The 20,423-nt window shown below is 30.2% G+C and overlaps 5 protein-coding genes and 1 non-coding gene across 6 annotated transcripts, besides 3 other annotated features; 3 read left to right on the plus strand and 3 right to left on the minus strand.

Annotated features, from left to right (window-relative positions):
* Position 1: part of a mobile genetic element that runs on past the window's edge.
* A 1,058-nt stretch (positions 2-1,059) lies between these two features.
* Positions 1,060-1,251: a mobile genetic element.
* A 4,534-nt stretch (positions 1,252-5,785) lies between these two features.
* Positions 5,786-6,379, plus strand: TVAGG3_0564940 (RNA-binding protein, BLOM7 family; the record flags this gene model as incomplete). Its single annotated transcript, XM_001581826.2, has 1 exon — positions 5,786-6,283. The coding sequence occupies one exon, from the start codon at positions 5,786-5,788 to the stop codon at positions 6,281-6,283; it is 498 nt and encodes a 165-aa protein (XP_001581876.1).
* Positions 6,380-6,561: 182 nt separating this feature from the next.
* Positions 6,562-9,015, minus strand: TVAGG3_0564950 (P-loop containing nucleoside triphosphate hydrolases family; the record flags this gene model as incomplete). The annotated part of the gene is made up of 1 exon (XM_001581825.2): positions 6,587-8,263. One exon carries the CDS (start codon positions 8,261-8,263, stop codon positions 6,587-6,589), a length of 1,677 nt encoding a protein of 558 aa, XP_001581875.1.
* Positions 9,016-10,555: 1,540 nt separating this feature from the next.
* Positions 10,556-10,603: a mobile genetic element.
* Positions 10,604-12,003: 1,400 nt separating this feature from the next.
* Positions 12,004-13,165, plus strand: TVAGG3_0564970 (C2HC-type zinc finger-containing protein; the record flags this gene model as incomplete). The annotated part of the gene is made up of 1 exon (XM_001581824.1): positions 12,032-13,138. One exon carries the CDS (start codon positions 12,032-12,034, stop codon positions 13,136-13,138), a length of 1,107 nt encoding a protein of 368 aa, XP_001581874.1.
* A 345-nt stretch (positions 13,166-13,510) lies between these two features.
* On the minus strand, positions 13,511-13,584 carry TVAGG3_0564980. Its single transcript has one exon. It is a non-coding gene; the product is annotated as a tRNA-Asn (tRNA).
* A 157-nt stretch (positions 13,585-13,741) lies between these two features.
* TVAGG3_0564990 (poly(A)-specific ribonuclease protein) lies at positions 13,742-15,043 on the minus strand (the record flags this gene model as incomplete). The annotated part of the gene is made up of 1 exon (XM_001581823.1): positions 13,769-15,043. One exon carries the CDS (start codon positions 15,041-15,043, stop codon positions 13,769-13,771), a length of 1,275 nt encoding a protein of 424 aa, XP_001581873.1.
* A 346-nt stretch (positions 15,044-15,389) lies between these two features.
* Positions 15,390-20,376, plus strand: TVAGG3_0565000 (uncharacterized protein; the record flags this gene model as incomplete). The annotated part of the gene is made up of 1 exon (XM_001581822.1): positions 16,729-19,992. One exon carries the CDS (start codon positions 16,729-16,731, stop codon positions 19,990-19,992), a length of 3,264 nt encoding a protein of 1,087 aa, XP_001581872.1.
* Positions 20,377-20,423: the final 47 nt, after the last annotated feature.

Consider the following 20,423-nt stretch of genomic DNA (forward strand, 5'->3'; position numbering starts at 1 on the left):
ATTTTTTGACATTTGTAAATTCTAAATTGAATGAGAAAAATGAAATAATACTAAGCATAATACAATATTCTAGATTTAATTATAATTAGGAAAAGTTAGTTTTGAGAGTACTTTTCATAGGCATATAGAATGAAATCTTCTGAAAAATAATATCATATAAACTCATATTATTTTCTAATATATAACTATTTTATATAAAAATCAAATTCAATGATCTTAAAAGCGAAGGATAAACCTCAAAATTTACGAATATAATGAGTGGGAATATAATGCTTATCTATCATAAAACCATATGAAATATCAATTTTTGCTTTACGCCTAATTTTTGACGACAATTAGCAAAAAATGTTAAATGTTAACACTCAGTCCATTTGAATATGAAAAATAAAATTGACTTTGATTAAATGTTTTTATTTATCATGCAATTCTTCTTGCGACCAAAGATTTGAATAAAAGTTCAAAAAATAAGATAGCTTAAAAAATAATATACGGTAGTGTTTACTAATAGATGAATAGTATATAAATTCTATTAAAATGGATTTGATCCAAAAAAATATATAAAATTTGATCATAAATAAAATCGTTTTAAATTACTTCTTCATTTAAATTATAACAATTATTTTTGGTTTTATAGTTTTTAAAGCTCATGTGGTTTTTTTAACCACAGAATACTTAGTGCTGTAGCAAGCTTGCAATCCAAAGCTCACGTTAGACAACAAGAGTCCATGAAGTCTCATACTAAGGGATATCCAACATATATTTTAATAATCTAATGTTTGTGACAAATATTCAACATAAAATTAAGTTTTCGTTTCGTTAAAGGCATTCATACTTTGGAGATATCATATTTAATGTACAGAAAAGTTAATATTAAACAATACATGCTAAAGAATTAATAAATAAGATAATAAAATAAATTTATACGTAATTACTTTCATTTAATATGCTTTATGCTGTATAATATTGATTAAGAGGCATTAAAAGGTTCCATAATCTGCTTTTATAGGCAAGATTTTTGATAAAAATTTTAAATTTTGAAAAATGATGAGAAAAGGAAAAAAAAGGTAAATGAGAGCAAGAGGAGGGAAAAAAAGAAAAAGAAAAGGAAGGGAAGGGAAAAATAAAAGAAAGAAGGACATATAAAAATTTAGATGCGCATTCTTAATGCCGAGGCGGCTTGCCGCCGAGGCGCGATTTTTTTAGGCCTCTACGGTAACCCGGCAATGTTTTTTTAAATCTTGTACAGCCCTAATAAAAAATATACTTTATCATTCAAAACGATTGTATGTTAAGTTTAAAATTCGAACAAACCTGCAAATTTGAATACTTTACAAGATTTTTCAATGCATATATTTCAATGAATACTCAAAATTTAGCCATGATTTCTATATCAAAAACATTCTATATTAAGAACTCTTTCATTTTGATTTTTTTCGAAATTCATGGGTAATCCATCATCTCAAACTATAAATTTTGAAAAAATTGCAAAACTCTCACAAAATGAATAGATTTGCATCAAAATATTTTTTGTAGTTCTAGAATAGTAATTCGGTTAGTAATTAACAGATATTTTTTATTCATTCAGCAAAAAGTTGCTATTATATGTAGTAATCACAAAAACAGGCCATGTTAATATACATGAATAATGACTATGATTTGAAAAATTATCGAATGAAAAAATGAATTTTATCAAAATAGATAAACAAATTCACCATTAAATTTATCTACATACCAATAAGATTTACACATATGGTTACAATAGTTTGTATTTATATTAAGTGGACAATTATTTTCAAAGATAATCTTCAATTATTCCTTCCATATCAAAAAAACATCACAAATTACTTGGGAGAAACGTTATCTATATTCATGCATAACTAAACCTCCTAAATAATGCAAATATTGAATTGAATTTTATTGCAAATCTTTGTTCATCATATTTTATTAATAATATATTGACAGCTCATAGTTGATACTTAATCCAATCATAAGCAATAAAGTTTATGAGATTTTTATTCAAATTTAAGTTAAAATAGTTAAATTAAATTCAATTTAAAATGTTTCCACGACATAAGAATATTTTATTGGGTTCATATCCTTGTCTATTCATAAAGAATATGTTGATAATGAACAATTGGAATGATTGAGCATTTTTCAGTCATTTACAAGTATTTGTACTAAGAAAGAAAAAATAGTATCAGTATTCATCACAATGTTTAGTATTGCTACATAAAATCTAAAATTACTTGAATTTGTTAGTTAGCATATAGATTTTAATTCATTTATTATTAGTATTGAATATTTTTTATTCTAAATAATTTTAAATCATTATATTAGCCATTTTTAAAGATATTTCAATCCCAAATCCCCAATTTTTAGTTTTTAAAGATTTTTTACAATAAATCATTTTAAATACAATTCGTAGCAGTTTATTAAGTAAATCGTATATTGGTAAAATTAAAATGGTAAAACTACAATTTTCAAATTTTTTTGTCAGAAATTTGAAACCGGATGCCCTTAGAGATTAAGCTCATTATTCTTCAATGTCATCATATATTATTAAAGAATACCAAACTAATCCAAGTTTTAAAATATGCTACTGAATTGGCACTATTGTTAAGAGATTTCAAAATTTTGAAGCTCAAAGATGCTTTCTACCTATAGGATTTACATGAATACATAACTGAATCATTCCAAAACCTAATATTTAATAAAAAAAATTAAAAAATATTGAAAGTATAAAAAATAAATAGTACATACATTGTAAATTTGTTTGGCTTAATTCTTTTTGTATTTGGCAATATTTCATTTTTGGCGGTTAAACGGTTTGGTTGAATCTCCTTTTTGGATTTTAATTATATTTTCGCACGAATCATACTATGTAAATACCAATTTTGATGCGAGCCTGGAATCAACGTTTTTGAAATGCAAAAATTTTTCTTTAGTAAATTCATAAAAAATATGATAAATAGATACTACATTGTATAAAAATAATATTTAATTTATTTAATATGACTTTTATTTCCTTAAACTATCTCATTAGGTCATGATATCAAAAACAAATAAAAAGTACAAAGTATTTATATTTAGTATGTGCTCTAACTAGTGATGCTATTCTCGTATTCTAGAACACGATATTCATCGAGTTATGATTTAAACAAAAATTACCACCAAAATAAAAGTGACGATGATACCAGGAAATGAAGGGTATTTACCTGATAAACAGGATATTACATAATAAACTATAATCACGTAAGCTGGGAGTATTATGGTTTTATTCAAAAGCTCAAATTATACTTAAATTTGAAATACAAATAATGAATATTGATATTTACTTATATTTGAAATTAAATTTGATATGTAAATCATAACACTATAATTAATTGATAAAAATTATTGAAATTAAAACGTAATTCACAAATCTTTTTATTCTTTTAGTAACTTTTCAAACTAAGATCATACCATTCATATTTTGGGCCTACTGATTCTGTTTATCTTATTTATTTTGAAATCTGCGGTTTTTAATTTCCAATAAAGATGATAAGTCAAAAAAAAATCGGAAATTCAAAACCGCAGCTTGAGCACTTTCTGATAGTCTGTTCGTCAGAAAGTATATATTTGTAATCTTTTTGACACTTTTTTGACTTATCCTTTCAAAGTTTTTGAAAATGTCAAAAAGTATTCATGGGCTCTCAATTTTCATCAAACGGCGGTTTTTTTAAAACCCTCATTAATGAATGATATTTTTTTGACAATGCTAGATACACCTTATGTTTACAAAGATTACATAAATAGAGAATCGAACTTCTTTCCAAATGTAGAAGACGTTGTAAACCAGAATAGTGATAGACTTCTTCGTCATGCGATTCATATCGAAGAAGGAAGTCAATCTTCAATGGCTTTTTTAATTTGTTCAAATTCACACAATCCTCTAAGCCAGTTAATATATGAAGGTTCACGTACTATCATGTATATAAAAGCAATTTTGGATGAAAAATTCAAATATGAGCAAATTTTGAGACTGATTTCTATTTTGTCAAGTATATTTGTCGAAAACCTTACCTTGTCAAACTCGGAACTGTTCGAAGGAATAATTCATCTATTTCAATTCATTAAATATCCAGATTGTCTAATATTATTTCGAAATTTATTGACTAAATCTCCAAATTGTAAGGATATACAAAAATATCTCTTTGAAAGAAACTTTTTCATTAAAATTTTGGAATTTTTTAACGAATTAAAGCAGAAAATTGATTATAACAGTCATTCGTTTATGTTATCTCTGCAAAACACCCTTGAAATGTTAAGAAAGTGTTCAAGAATCGAAATTTTTCAAACTATTATCTTTGATCCATCATATCTTTCTAATTTCATTGTCGATATTGACGATGCTCCGAAAGAAGTCAAAAATGTATTTTGGTTAACTTATCATACGCTTCAAAATGACAAAACAGCAGAATTATTTGAAAATCAGATCATAAATGCTGTTAATAATATCAATAACTTAGGACGAGATGGATGTCCTGTATATGTAATAACTAGTATAATGTTTTTATATTTCTTTATTGGCAGAAATAACGAAGTAATCTTAGATATTGGGTTGATACGATCAATTCCTATACTTCTTGATGGATATCCAGATCATTTTTACTTAATTAATGTAATTGAAGATTTCTACTATGCATGTCTCAAGCAAGAAGACTTAATTTTATCAGCACTTGAAATATTACCATTTTTTGCATCAAAAGTGCACTGTGATCATGTAACATTACGTGCTTTTTCAACCAGAATTATGGTGCATGTTAGAACGATGGCAACTAAAAATAAAGATATATATGATGTAGTTATTCAACTGATTGATGCGAGAGATTCAATATGGGATGATATTGCTGAACGAGAACAACTGGCATCCAGACTTTCAGAGTATTTTGAAGGACAATATCCATAAAAATTAAATAAATTATTATCTTGTTGTTGTATCACTTTCTGATATTATTTTTATCTCTCAATTTCTAAGGTGAAGAGTTAGCATTTTTGGTCGATAAAAAGTTATTATAATGCATTATATAGATCATATTATGGTTGTTATACTTTTTTGTTATTAAAATATGTCATACACTGATGTCATTAGATGCCATCAGAAAGTAAAAAGCGCTTAACAAGTGAAATGTCGGTTTTGTGTTAAAATTTCCAAATGACAACTTTTGAAAGGGTATGGCTGTCTGAAATTTATGGAAAGCGTGTGAAAAACATGTTTCAGACATAGATACAAAATATATTGACAAAATATAGACAAAATGTTCAAAATAATTACAATTTCGGAAATGACTTCTTATTTTTGATTAAAATAGTAGATAGTCGTTAAGTTATGACATTCTTTTATTATAAACCTCAATTTTTAAACAAAAAGAATAATCTTGATAATGATAGAATTTTATTATATCTAATAGATTTTAACTCATATTGTGCATCAGAATGATCAAGTCTAGTGCTCATTGGGCTATACGTAAGTTATAAACTTATATAAAAATGTGGCTGCAATAGATAAAGCCGAGTCTTTATATAACTTTCGACTTATGGTATCAACTTTAGCGTTAAATTTTTATTTATCAATTAAGGAACTTTTTCTATTCCTGAAATCAGAGTATATGTAAGGCAATTTTATTGGCTGAGTACAAAAATCTCTTTGAAATCAAGGAACACTTATATAATTGAAGAGTTTATCGCTGGAAAAGTAAGAGAAATATGAGAATCAAAATAATTGTCACTTTTTACTGTCAAAATAATGACTGATAATTTCATAACTATAACTTTAGACGTAGGAGTTGCCAGTACACAGAATTTTAATGTAGTTGCTAATATGGAAGGTCCTAATAGATCATATCTTAGATATATCGAAGAGCAATCAAAATGTAAGTTATCTTTAGTTTCAACTCCATCCTTGACACTAAATCAGATTGAAGATGCTCCTGCAAAACTGACAATCATAGGTGATACACAAGAACATGTAGATAAAGCTAAAGAACTCGCAGAAAATTTAATCAAGACAGTTTCCGAACAAAAGCAAAAGCAGATTCAACAAAAGGCTGCAAAGAAAGCCAAGAAAAGGAAATCCCAAAATAAAGCCCTTGATTTACCACAACAATTAATGATTGCAATGAAATACTACTATCCAGGCCCGGATGCTCCCCTCCCACCACCAGGAAGTACAGCAGATCTTAAACTCCATAAAAGAAAGTTCCGCCAAGTTTCTTCTCAACAGCATTGGTTTGACGCGAAATAAATTGTTTTTTCACAGCAGTTATTTTCATATTACAAGTTTACTGGTGTTAGAATAAATAAATACAATCATTATAATAATATTTTTTTCTAAACGAATATAACAAGACTCCAAAGGATAAATTCATGGTGATTCATTGATATTATACATATGGAGCATATTTTAATGATTGGTTTATCCGAAAAATGATGTGAAATTAGGATTTCGAAATGAATTTAAGTCAAAAACGAAATCAATAGGGAAAAATATATAAGAAAAATAATTAAATTAATAATAAATACGTTATTTTAAAAAAGCATTGAAATATCAGTGGATTGTAATATTAAGTTCTTGTAATTCACCAATCTTCGTGAGTTTACCGGCGTCAATAAATTCCTCACTAACTTCCTTTAATAATATGCACAATTTGTAGACCTGTTGATGGAGCATTTCTTGCCTTGCAATGTCAACAACAGATCTAAGTTTTGCAAACTGTTCTTTAATGGCCATTTTCTCTTCAGCTTCACGGGCCAAGTTGACTACCTTCTTGTAAAGAGCGCAGTAACCTGGGCATCCATTGCACATTGATTGTTTAATTGTCATCTGTGGATCTTTAATTAATATATCTGGCATTGGATCAGGATTAATCATGTATTCTGTCTTCAAATGGAGGCTATCGACATCGAAGTATTTGAAGAATTCTCCATCATCAAGAGAAGCAACAAAGAATGGGCAGACATTAAGAGCTTTGTTGAAGGATGCAGGGATAGAGAATGGTTTCTGGGCTGTAAACTTCTCAGGAGCCTCAATTGCAAGACAACATGCGTCGTAATGGTCAACAACGTAAACAGCGTTATTGAAACCAAAGCATTTAGCAAGATTATCTGGAAGTAAGAACATTAAGTTAAGGAAATCTTCAAATCCCTCTGGATTATTCCATGTGCGGTGGATTTGGGATCCAATCTGCTGAACTAATGTAGTTGGGAAGCCTGGGAATTTCTGTAATGGAGGAGGAACTGCAGGAAGAAGCGGCATCTCAATAAGTGAAGTAAGATATTGTTGGAAAGTATTAATTACTGGAACTAATCTCATGCATGAAGCACGAAGAGAAGCAAGTGTTGTAGTCACGATAATACTGTAAAGCTTTGGAATATCTTCGATATAAATCTGTTGAAGTTGCCAATTAATTGGAAAGATCAAGTAATGCGATGTTTCTTGAGAAATTTGTAATTTCTGATAGAAAAGAGAAACGAGAATGTTAAGTAAAGTTGATTTTCCAGATTGAGAAGGACCTGTTATCGAAAAGCGGCAAGCTTCTGGATTTAAGCCCTTGAGGTGTTCCATTGCCCATTGTGTTGTTTGTTGGCCGAGTGGTGTATCGCTGATTACAGTTGTTGGTCCAATAAACTGAGAAAGTAATGAATCTTCAACTAAATACTGCTGCGTATCATCAGACAACTTTTGAAGAGCTGCTGCACATGGAAGTTGCGATTTATGTGCTGGGGATAAAGAATTATACAAACTTAAGAGTGAATCTCTTAGATTTTCCTTAACTGTATACTGTGATGCTGCAATTGCAATATGTTGATATGCTTCTGGTTTTGGCTTGACTTCTGGTTGTGGTACAAGTGGCAGTGTTTTCTTTCCGGCTGCGTATGTTTTTGGAAGGCGAGATTTGTATACTGGTTGATCTGATTCATCTTGGTATGCAGCAGTGCAAGAAACGTAGATATTCATGTCTTGTTGAATTTGTGAAAATTCTGTAATTGGCTGATTATCTTCTGTAAATAGCTGCTGCGCTGGTCTCTTCAGCTCAAGAGATTTTGTAGCAAGTTTGAGCATAGGCTCGATAGATTGTGGATTTTTAGGATCTGCTTTCGGTATTTTAACGAATTTGGGATCATCATCACGAAAATCGAATTTGTATAAGTTTACACCTGCAAATTCCTTCTGGTTAGCTTGGTTAGAAGTGCGTTGTTGTCGAAGGCTGCGAGGAGTTAACATTTTTTATGTGGAGGTATTGAAATTAAAATTGTTTCAAATTAAACAATATTGTTGGTATATGGTTCTAATATCAAACTTTTAAAAAATCTTCAATAGCCGTTTAAAATTTTCGATTCTTTATTCCTTTGATTTCGTATCGCAAAAACACCTATGCTGAAAGCTTGTACCATCTTGTGAGCTAAATGGCATGGCATCTAGTTGAGGAAGGCTTGATTATATCTGAAAAGATTTCCTTAGAGGTAGGGCAATGATAGAAAATTTTTGGAAAAAAAGTTCGGAGATCTTAAACGTATCATATTCCCTGCATGGTTTGGTATCTTCCGCCATGCGTTGTGCCAAACATATTGACACTTTCCAATAATTAATTTATGGTATGAGTCACAGAGTTAGGTTATAAAAAGAAAGTAAATAATTGCAATTAGAAATCATATATGTCGGAAATCAAATGTTGATGAGCAGAAACCTTTTACTCATCATAAAAGAGATAAATCACTAAAGATTTGTATACATTAAAATTTGATATTTGGTGCTCGAAAACTGTCTGATGGGACTCCTCCAAAATGAACCAATCTATCGCTGAGGACCAAATTAGATGATGTGGATGGTGTATTCTCTAATTCTAACTTAGGAAGAATGGGAACAAAACGAATGACGACAACAACATGTCAAACATAGATTAAATATCTATGAATCAATAAAGTATACGTGCATTGAAGGTGATAACGATCACTTGAGGCTTATAACTCTTTGACTAAATTATGCAATAATTAAATATAATCATTTTTATATTTTTATACTGATAGTAATTAATATACTATCCTGCTTAATAAATGGTATGATCAAATTTGTTTGAAAATTTAATTATGTATATGAAACTATGTCTTCTATATAAAAATCAAAATTTTCGGACGAACCTAGATTGAACCTTTATGAAAATCTATCATTTTTGTTAATTGAGTTAATATGAATCTTTTACATATGTATATATAGCATTGATAGCTTATATAATCATGGTTTATTCCATATTAACATATTTTTTCAGTTAAATTTGTTAATAATATCATGTAACAAATTAATTCAAGATTAGAATGTCTACAAAATGCTAACAAATAAGAACAAAATACGATTTCTCGACTTAAATTTTAATATGGAGTAGTTTTTCGTTTAAATCTAATTAAAAATGAATAAAAACTTATCTTGTACTATTTTCATTCAAAGATTTTAATAATGTAAATCATGCATTTTCATAATTCAGTACAGTTCTTTTTAGAATTAAAGTTGATGAGGATGATATTTGTGATTTAAAATAATTTGTTAATGTTCACCTTTTATTCATCACCTTGTGGTATGCCCTAAAGCAATAGCATTATCAATTCTGCTGAATTGATCAACTCAAAATTCCAAAAAAAATTCAAAATTTCAAAAATGAAATTAAACAATTTGAATTTTCACATGAAAAAATCAATTTCGAAAAAAATTTGGAAAATCAAAGTATTTGATAATTAGTCAAATAATCAATTTACATCGTTTTTACTCATAAAAAACAACTAATTTTTGATTTTGATATCATATTTGATAAATACTCATTCCAGAGTTGACGTAATGTATTAATTATTGTTAGAGATATTGCTTTCGCAGCAAAATTCTTATTTCATGAAAGAAAAAAAAAATGATTTTATTCCAACAAAAACAAGTAAACAGATGAATGGAAACGTACTATATTTTCATAAATGTAGTAATCAGCGTGTCAGCTTTTGTTTATCATGTTCGAGTCAAAATGTATTAACTTGTAATAAGAAATATTCGAAGATTATATGAAGTATTGAGCATTCTTTGTAGAAATATTTGTAATTCATTACTAACATATATAATAAAGTTGTTTTTTTTTCCTTATTGCAATAATTTTGTCTGATTTTAATAACTTTTCATGTATACGAGTTGTGTGAATATGCATCATAATATGCGTAAATATACTTATTTGCGACGAATAATGTGGTTGCATAATGGAGGTGCTAAATTTTGATTTTTAATATGGGGCTTTGGTATGTATAATCATGTTCTTATCTCAACGTAGGAGTATTGGTGCAATATGATTAAAATTTACGAGGTTGATCTTAAATTGAATAATTCTGGAGTATAAATCACAATGCAGCTAATTCTATGTTAAAGATAGATACAGATTGTAGTAATCAATTAGGGAGTACAAATTCATTCTTTCATTTCTGTCGTATTGAGCAGAAAGGAAGAGATCATAACCCTAGGAAAAAAAGCCCAAATTTGTCACTTTTCATAGTACGTTAAACTCAATTCGCTCGGCGAATGCCGAGCACACGTACTCATCATTCAACATAATATTCTCATTCTTTGGTTATTATAGTGCCAGACAACACAAGATTTCAAAGAATTACTTGAGTTTTCAATTAATCTTAATCCGATTTTAGATTTATCGAGAACTCCATCATCACAATCACATACTTCAGTGCGGTAACTACAATTATCCATATACAGAAGGAAGTTCTTTTCGAACAACTCATTTGGAGTCTGTTTTGGAAAGAACTTCTTTCTGTCCGACTTAATTTCATAGTTCCTGATCAACCAAAAGACAGAAACCACACACTATCTACTTAGGAAAGGAGTTCTTTCTAAATCTTCCTTAAATTGAGATTTTACGAGAGATAACCCTTCTATTGCACTTAAAAATGAACATTTTGATATCTTTAGTATCACACATGGTCATATATAGTATTTCATCTACATGAATACATTCATCTTTCGAAGTCTCTCATTAAATGGGAGGCTTCGAAAGATGAATCGTTTTATTCATACAACTTTAAATCTCGAACACATTTAGAGAGTGAGTATATCATTTTATTCTTGTTTTGAGTTTATTCTGATTCAAAAATTGCAGTGAAAACAGAAGTTCACACATCATATCTGAATGTGAGCTCATCTATACTTATACGATCTCAATACCTCCACTCTAAGCATAAGAGGTGAAGTTATATAAAAATTATCAGATGCGTTGAAGTCTCAAAAGTATTGCCTGAATGCTTGTTTCATATTTGTCCAAGTAGTTTCAATGAATAAATGTATTGTTTTTTATAATTTCGATTTATTTTTAGAAAATATTCAATATAAACCTTTATTGTGTTATTTACATCTCATAAATTCTCTGTCTAAATCATATAAAAGCGCGTTTTACCCCTATGAATCAAGAAATTCATTCAATATTCATGGTATATTTATTAAATTTATACGATTTACTAATAATCAATATTATATCCTCATAAATAGCAATATATTTTGGTAATCTATGATAATCATATACAATATTTGAAATCAAATTTTCATTAGTTTAGGTTCCTTGTTAATAGTAAACAATTATATTTATTACTAATAATAAAATCTATGTGTCGTATTGAAATTCAATAAAATTACTTATTCGGTCCAAAAAAACAAATTAGATAAAATTTTTCTTTTTTTATGTAATTTTTGTTTTTCATTTTTCTCAAGATCCTAAGTTATGTTCTAACTTTTGACATCATATCCTATCATGCTAGGCTATATATTATAGCATATCCAAAAGGCAAGGAAATCTATCAGAGAAGCCTTTTTGACCTATCGTTGCCCTACCTCTATTTCCTTTTGTCCTCTGGATTTTGCTACTTATAAAATGGTTACTTTGATATATGATATCGGCTAATTTCCTGATTTTACATTTTGAATCAAATATTTAAGGTTCTATATAAAATTATTGTAAAAAAGTAAATGTCTGTTTTAGAATGGAGTGTAGACGATGTTATTAAGTACCTAGGAGAGATAGGACTTGACCAATATGCTACAGACTTCAGAGCCAACGAAATTAGCGGAAATGTTATACCTTTACTCGAAGAATCCCACCTTAAAGAAATGGGCGTCTTTAAAATCGGTCATAGACTCCTTTTAAAGAAGTTTATTTTAGATGTACGTTCAGGACAATTTGGAAAACAATCCAGTAGGCGCGAAGCTTCAAATAACGTTTCTCCATCATCAACTCAGGATGTTAGGAAGAGTACATCAAATATATCTCGTAGCATTGATACACCTCCTCAAGCACAATCTCCAAAGCAATCTCCAGCTCAAGCGCCAAAACAAGATGTATCACCAAAACAAGCACCTACTCCAAAATCATCGAATTCATCAAAACCACCAATGGATGATGGAGATATGGGTGGCGATGAACCAGCACCAGCTCCAAAGAAGAGACCGACATTACCAAGCGAAAAAGCAGCTCGTGCAAAAGCTGCAGCTGCAGCTGATACACCACCAAAGTCTCCAAAGCCTGCTCCTGCAAAGAAACCATCAGCTGGAGGCGCACTTAACAAGACATTACGTAGAAATGCACCACCACCTGCAGAAGCAGATGCCAACGATGATCGTGTTTCTTGCAGTTATTGCGGCAGAAAATTCGCTTCAGACAGAATTGAAAAGCATGAAGAAATTTGCCGTAGACAATCGATGAAAAAGACAAAAGTTTTCGATTCTTCCAAACAACGTCTTGAAGGCGAAGCTGCATCATTTGCAAAGGTCTCTAAGAACAAACCAAAACCAAAGAAGGAAACAATCAATGGTGTTCCAAAGTACAAACTTCAACATCAAGAACTTGTTAAAGCTATGCGTGCTGCAAGAAAACTGCAAGCATATCAAGATGCTGTTGAAAGAGGTGAAGCTGTTGGCCCGCCACCAGAGATGCCAAAGATCGAATTGGTCGATGATGATAGAGTTCAGTGCCCTCATTGCGGCAGAAAGTTCGGTGAAGAGCAAGCTAGGAGGCATATTCCTAATTGCACAGGCGGTCACGGAGGTATGGCACAGCGTCGTACTGGAAGAAGATAAATTTAGTATTTTAAACATGGGAGTTTTATTTATGTTAAATTCATTACTCGTTTTTTTTTTATCTAAAATTGAGTCCTAAAAAGTGAGAAAAAAAGCTTTTGATTATAACTTTTCAAGTAAACACTATTGTGATATCAATGTAGGTTCTCTTCATGAAAAAAATCCGCTTCATTGCGCATGTGCATGCAATAATAAAGAAATGGCTGAGTTTCATCAAAAAAAGTTGTGAATATTAAATTAATAAAATATGAACTTTATTAAACTGTTGTAAAGCTTTCAGTTGTCTCTGTTAAGATTACTCTAATGAGTGATTACATCTGATGATATAAAGAAAGGTAATATGAAGATAGTATTTTAAAAATATTAAAAAATCTCCTCCCGTGTGTCTCGAACACACGACTTCCAGATTAACAGTCTGACACTCTAACCAACTGAGTTAGGGAGGAATTTACATTTGCATAGAATTTAGTGACCTAGTAATAATAAAATACACTTTTTAGAATTTCTCAATTGATCAAATCACTATAAAAATTGCACATGCAATAATGAAAAATGTGAACTCATATTTAAAAAATAATAAATTTGTCAATGATGTATGATTATATAAACAAACATATTTTTATTCAATACTTAGTTGCTGAGCTTAATATCAATTAGAACTCCAATAGGGAGATGAGATGATGGCCATTGGTTATTTGGCATGAAATGATGGTAACTTTTTGCATCTTCTTGAGTTGTTGTTACGAGATTTCCGGTTGGATACATCTGAGAAGAGGCAAAGATATAATCTGAAATAACCATTTCGTCGTTCTCCCATTGAGTGAAAAATTCAGGCGTTGTATAATTCACGCACTTAAACTGGTCATTTGCTTTGATGAGATTGAAAGGTTTTGAGTTTGGTTCAAAGCCAAAGCTTCCGCAAATGATTTTTTGAACAGAAAGATCTTTAACTCTGTCCAAGATGATATTTATCTGTGCTTCTATGATCTTCGAGTCGAAATGATTTGGAAATAGTGAAGTATGGATCAAATAAAAAGATTGGCCCTGTAATCTGACAACTGACAACTGGAAAATAGCATCATTTTCAAGGAGCTGCAGTTTTGTGATCTGTTCATTTGCAGGAAGGTCACTAAACTGAATTGTAACAGTTCTTTCCACTGATAATCTTGCGGTCAAGAAAAATGTCGCAATTCCTGAATGTGGAGCACCAGGAATTCTTGTTCTTGTGCCAAATGATGAAACACATCCATATCCAATTGTTCTCATCCTTTCTGTAAGTTCATGAAGAGATTTTTCTTCGATTTCTTGTAAACAAAAGAGACTTGGCTTCAGCATTTGGGCAATGTTCAAAATGTGCTCCATTCTGTATTCCCATGCTAAATAACGTGCTGGCGTGGAATGAAAGCGAGATTGTTTAGCTTCATGCTGAGCAATGATATTCCATGAGATAATGGAGAACTGGCCGTTCTGAACAGCCCATTTGAACTGTGGAGCGCAATCTTCAGCTTGATTTGTCTGTCTTAAATTGTTAAGAGCTTGAATTTGAGAAACATAGAATAGGCTGTTGCCGGAATATAGTAGAGTTTTAAGTTTTAAGCATTCCGAAAGCTCTGGAGGTAAATAATCAAGACAGTTATCCCTAATATCTAAATATTCTAAATTTGTAAGGAGACCTATCTCTGGCGGTAAAGCAGTAAGTTTAATTCCTCGCATATCTAAGCATCTAACCTCTGTTAATGGTTGAAATGTTAATAATCCATTAGTTGAATCTGGATAATTCAAAAATCTAACATTTGTAGCTTTACTTACTTTCTTTTCATATTCTTCCTTTTCGAACTCACTTGATATAGGAAGAATTACTATTTGTTTTCCATAAATTTCATTATTTTCATGAAAAACGTTCATTTTTTATGCTCAATATTTTTCAATTAATCTCTATTGGCGCTACGCACCGATATAATATAGAAAGTAGGAAAGTAATCAGCTTTTACTATATACAAAAATTAGTTGTATCGAATGGTATTGCTGAGGTGTTTACTCTGAGAAAGTTATTCAAATTTAACAAAAATATATCTGATTAATTTTATTATTTATGAATATTATGTATATATCTATGCCAAATATAATCAAACTCATAATAGTTTACCTTGAAACTGTCTAGAAGTTGAAGAAAGAAACATCATTTTGAATAAATTTCATACATTTTAGGAATTAAATCTCAATAACTAAGGTAGCATTTACATGAAGAACACGATTTTTTATGGAGTAACGATAAAAAGTATTTTCACTGAGATGATTAGCAAAATTGCAATTATCAACTAGAATCTTGAAGGGTGGAGTAAGCATTGAGATTATACATCACTGATTCAAATCAGAATATGCTTAAGCTCGGGCTAAAATTTATCTAATGAAATAAAAAATGCTCTCATATTTTGTTGTAAAAGTGTCGTAATAAAAATTTACTAAAAGTGACAAATTTAATACCCAGAATCATCATTTAACACTATAGTCAATAATGAAAATTTTTTTGATAAAAATAATTGAACTTTTTCTATCGTTATAGATTTTAGTTACTATTTTAAATGGATGGAGAGAATGATAGTAAAAGTAGCCCATTAGAGAACTTTAAGGCAACACTTAACAAGAAGGTTCCAATTAACTTTGTAATTTACCTAATTCGTCGGTGTCCATTACCAAAATTTGTATATTACGTCGTTCTCATCATTCTCTTAATCCAAAACTATCTATTTACCATCCTTCCACTTACTCACAAAATCGAATTTGAAAATTTAGTGTCTTTATTGCAATTATTTTCAAAAATTGTTTTAATAAATGCGGATATAGTCAACAATTTCGATTTCATTCGTCATATATTTTTCGTTTACATCGCATATTTCATCATTTATTGCTATTCATTGGCTACTTATCGAAAAGAAGGCGTCGTAAAACCTTTCTTTGGCTATTTGTATATAATAATCGATACATTCTTACATACCATTTTCACTCCGATGATCATTTTACAATGTTTAATAGTAATTAACAGATATTTAGTAATCGAAGTTGAAAGTAGCGATATAATTCTTTTTGCAGTAACTGTATTATTCATGAATATTTTCTGTTGTTTCAAGTACATGTTCATTAACAACTTTGTTTTACTTTCGATTCATCCTACAGAAAATATTTTATACTTACCTTACTTCCTTTACTTTGTATTGATGCCATTGTTTACTAGTATCGGTTATATATTCAATAATTCATATTACTTCTTATTCCCAGGAACTTTTTCCTTTATTTATGGAATTATATTTTTTGCAAAGCCATACATAACTTGCAGGTTTTTGGGAACAATTACCTTCATAGTTTCACTTACGATAGGTACTTCCGTGTATTGTTACAATTTTATTACAAATTTCGTTTCAGAATCAACAATCATCTGTATCAACGTAGCCTTTGCAATTGTCGTTGCCATTATACACAAAGTTATTCTATTCTATTTCAAAAAGAAGGCAAGAATTGCGATACAATCTCCAGATTTTGTTGACGAGGTAAATTCGCCAACTACAGCAGCTCAGATCTACGCTTATGCTGCTATGCAAGGCTGTTCACAAATTTTTGAATGTATTCATATAGAAGCTTTACAAAGAAAATTTGGCGAATCTACAATGGTCAGTTACTATTTATGCGTTAGCGAGATGTCTCTTCCTCATTTCCCACGCTCTGTTGTCACAAAGCCATCAGGATATCTCAAAAGCGATGAAGTATTTTGCGAAATTCACCAAAGAATGACGAACCCATGCTCAAAAGAGGATATTATATCAATGCATCATATTTGCGCATTAGATATTTATAACTGTCTCAAAAAATGTTCAGATTCCCTCATAACAATTACGGATTTAATTTTCAATGAGTCATTCAATATTCTATCGTTCAATACTTTACGAAGTTACGATATTTTCAGTGAATGTTTTCAGAGGATTATCGTGTTTATGCAGATGTTTCTGAACTCCCCATACATCGACAACATCTCCAACATATTCCTGACCATATGTCCTTCTGCTTATCATAAAAAAGAAATCGAATTTTGGCAAAATATTAATTACGACGGCCCATTCGAAAAAGACAACACATCTGTAACAGACAACAAGTCTAAGTACGAATACACCTCTACTTTAAAGAAATCTCCAAACAGAACTCAGAAATTTAAAGATATCGCGGACGACTTTTCAGAAAGGAAAGTAGATACGTTCATTGAAAGGAAAGGCCCGTACTCATACTCCCGTAAAGGAATCTTGATGTGGTTCGCTTTCCTTGGCGTTTTATTAATTCATATCGTATTTACTTACATGATACAGCGCGATTACAGAACCGCCATACATACATCCAATTCTATCTCTAATACCTACGAATTACTGCATCAATTGGCCAATATTACGAGTTTTGGACCTTTAATTGATATTTTATACGACGACCCTTACAGAGACGACTCCTTATACACACAGGACACATTTAACTACATAAAGAACACGATAAACGACTGTATGTTGTTTTTCGACGAAGTTCGAAGATATCATTTTTCAATTTACGATTCCTACTACTTCCAACACACATATAAGTTCATGTCCGGGACCAACGTTGATGTTTCCACCACTATTTTCCAGCAACTCTACCAAAACGTCATATATTTATATGAAACCGTTCTAGATTTGATGGGATCGTACAGACAAGAGCTGAACATATCACAGCAAGTGTATTGTGGATACGTACAACATCTACATCAGTTCAATTCCCAGTTTTACCAGGCAATTTCGTCAGCCGAGAATTATCCCAAAGTAATTCTTCATCATAAGGCCGGAATCCTTATCCTTATACACTCCTTCTTGTATCTCTTCGTTCTTGCTATAATAATCATCCTCTTCCACGCTGGTTACAAGAGAGAACACTCATTTTATTATGAACTCAAAAAAGTGTCAAAAAGTTTTTTGGTAAAATTGAAAGCTTTTTACAAAAAAGTGTCAGAATCATCATTAGAGATTGAGAACCAATTTGTTCTTGCAAAGAAGAATGACGAGACAATAACTAAGCCCATTTATTTACCATTCCTTTCTTTAGTTTATTTACCAACTTTGTTATTATTTATTTTTTCTGTTTTGACGATTATTTTTTCAGTTTCTTCTATGAATTGTTTCATTTCTACAATGAACAATAGAATAGAAAGCTACGGCTACTTGATTTCTTTTGAGTTATGCATGTCAAAGTCATCTTTAGACTCAATTTTAACAATAAGAAATCAAAGTTGTTCTGACATTTCTGACACTTTGAAAGAGATATCACAAACATTAGAAATGATGTCCAATCATTCAGACACGAAGTATGGAAAGTCAACACCTCTTTGCAAGCTTTGTTTTCCTAAGTATTTCCAGATTTTTTCGGATTCACAAACATTGATTGAACAAGAATCCTCAATTTTCTTGAAATTGTTGTCAAATGTTTTGATTTCTATCAATAACACGAATACAACATTATCAGGAGCAACTAGGTCATTGATATTTAATTCTTTCTATACGAAAATTGTTGATTTAGTCAATCAAACATCAACAGAAATTGTTGAAGCATCAACTTCTAATGTTGTTAATCAACCAATTATATATTTTTGTTTTCATTTTATTTTCTTTATATTAATTATTATTTATCTTGTTTATATCTTTATGTTGCAGACTCATTTCGATATCCCTTATTTCGTTTTGAGTTTGACTTTGTCGAATGCGAAAATGATAAATGGAAATTGCACAATTTCTGATTTAATTGAAGAAAGTTTCGATTTATCAACTAAAAAAGAAGAAAAGAAGCTGCAAAATTGTACGAAAGAATTCTGTGATAAGATGACAACTCCTGTAATGATTATTGATTGCGAATTGAAATTGTTATATTCTAATGATGAAGCATCAAGAATTTTCTTGATTTCGAAGGAATTCAAGGATAATTTGAGTTTGTTTGAGATATTAAAAGATGGTTTCATCGAAGAAGGAACAAATAAAAAGATTGGACAGTTAATTAATGAATTCGCGTATAGAGAATTCCATACAATAAGAACTTATAAGATTTTGGGATCAATTAATTCTGTTTCTGATCATATTTTGACTGCAAAAGGAAAGAATATGAAAATTAATTATGAATTGTCAATTTTCCCAATTTATACAACACAAAAACACTTTTCGCAGCTTATTTTGATATTTACTCCTGAAGCTGAATTTGCAAATTACTCGAATTTCCTCGCGAAATACAGGAAATTGCCAATAACAATCAGAAACGAATGGATTATGAAAGATTTCCAAATTACGCAGCTAAAAAGATCGAATATCATCAAAGAAACAAAAAGTGGAATTGTTGCAATCGTTAGAGTTAAAACAGACTTCGGAGAAAAAGCGCCGCAAATCATTGATCAAGTTTTCAGAAGATTTGATGTCATTATCTCTCAATCTAAAGTGTTTAGATACTATAGAACACATGCTTCGATGTATTGTTTCGGTACTGATTTCAGTCACGAAATGGAATTCACTCCTTACATCATCCACAAAATTATTTTGATTATAAGACAAATGTTTGATGAAGCAGGAAAAGTTTCTTTGTCTAAAAACGTTGATGTCGATGCTTTCTCGTCTGTTGGATTCGGTAATGTTATTATAGGTATTCCTGGTAAGGAACATCCTTTCTTGGAAGTCTGGGGCGCTGCCATTACTGATGCTTTGGATATGATAAAAGTTGCGAAATTGAACAAAGTAATGATAAGAAAAAGAGTTTTAGATCAGAATAACTTGTCTGGAATAATGCCAGAACTCGTCATACCAATGAAATAGAGATTGTTATAATATATTATTCTTGTTTTATATATATTGTTATTGATTTTGTTTTTTTATTTATTAAAAAATAATTATTTTATTATGTTAAACAAAATACCATTATTTCATCAAAAATAAACTAATTTGTCTTTTGTGTTACTTAATTTTTCATTATGTTCCCTAATAAAAATTTGATTGGTTATAAGGAATAAAAATGTTACTTTTTTGGAAGCGGAAAATGACCATGAAATAAATTTACTTGTTTTCTCAATCATCTTAAAGATAATGGTTATCGATATAAGAAACCTACATTCTTCATTGGGCCAGCTTGCTATGGATATCTTGGGCAATCCTTATTACTGTTAAAGATTTTGAAATTCGCGATGATCTTTATGATTGAACATTTTTTGCATTCTGATTTGTAAAGTACTCATTTTTTAAATGTTCAT

The sequence above is a fragment of the Trichomonas vaginalis genome, chromosome II, assembly GCF_026262505.1.
Source record: "Trichomonas vaginalis G3 chromosome II, whole genome shotgun sequence".
Lineage (NCBI taxonomy): Eukaryota > Parabasalia > Trichomonadida > Trichomonadidae > Trichomonas > Trichomonas vaginalis.